The 269-nt window shown below is 62.8% G+C and overlaps 1 protein-coding gene across 1 annotated transcript in view; it reads right to left on the bottom strand.

Annotated features, from left to right (window-relative positions):
• EMH_0055200 (uncharacterized protein) overlaps positions 1 to 269 on the bottom strand; it is a gene marked incomplete at both ends in the record, with an annotated part of 7775 nt that overhangs the window by 1840 nt on the left and 5666 nt on the right. Inside the window, one exon of the mRNA XM_013497206.1 lies at positions 3 to 262. Within this exon, the coding sequence (XP_013352660.1) occupies positions 3 to 262 (260 nt within the window). The remainder of the gene's footprint in view (positions 1 to 2; positions 263 to 269) is intronic.

The raw sequence follows: 269 nt of genomic DNA, 5'->3' as shown, positions 1-269 counted from the left end.
CGAGACGGACAGCAGCAAGGAGACGACGGCCTAGCTTTGCAGCCCGGCCTCGTGTTTGCTGCTGCTGCTGTTGCTGCTGCTGCTGCTGCTCCTGCTGCTGCTGCTGCTGTTGCTGCTGCTGCGGGGCATCGAGTTGCTGCTGCTCCCAGGCTGAAGGAGGCAGGAGACCTGCTGCTGCAGCAGCAGCAGAGGCTGCTGCTGCTGCTGCTGCTGCTTCTGTTGCGTTTTCTGCTGCTGCTGCTGCAGTGGTGCTGCTGTAGTGCTCACAC

This window comes from Eimeria mitis, genomic scaffold, assembly GCF_000499745.2.
Source record: "Eimeria mitis Houghton genomic scaffold, Emh_scaff2534, whole genome shotgun sequence".
NCBI lineage: Eukaryota > Apicomplexa > Conoidasida > Eucoccidiorida > Eimeriidae > Eimeria > Eimeria mitis.
Note: the sequence above shows the minus strand (reverse complement) of the source record. Positions and strands in the feature narration are given on the sequence as shown.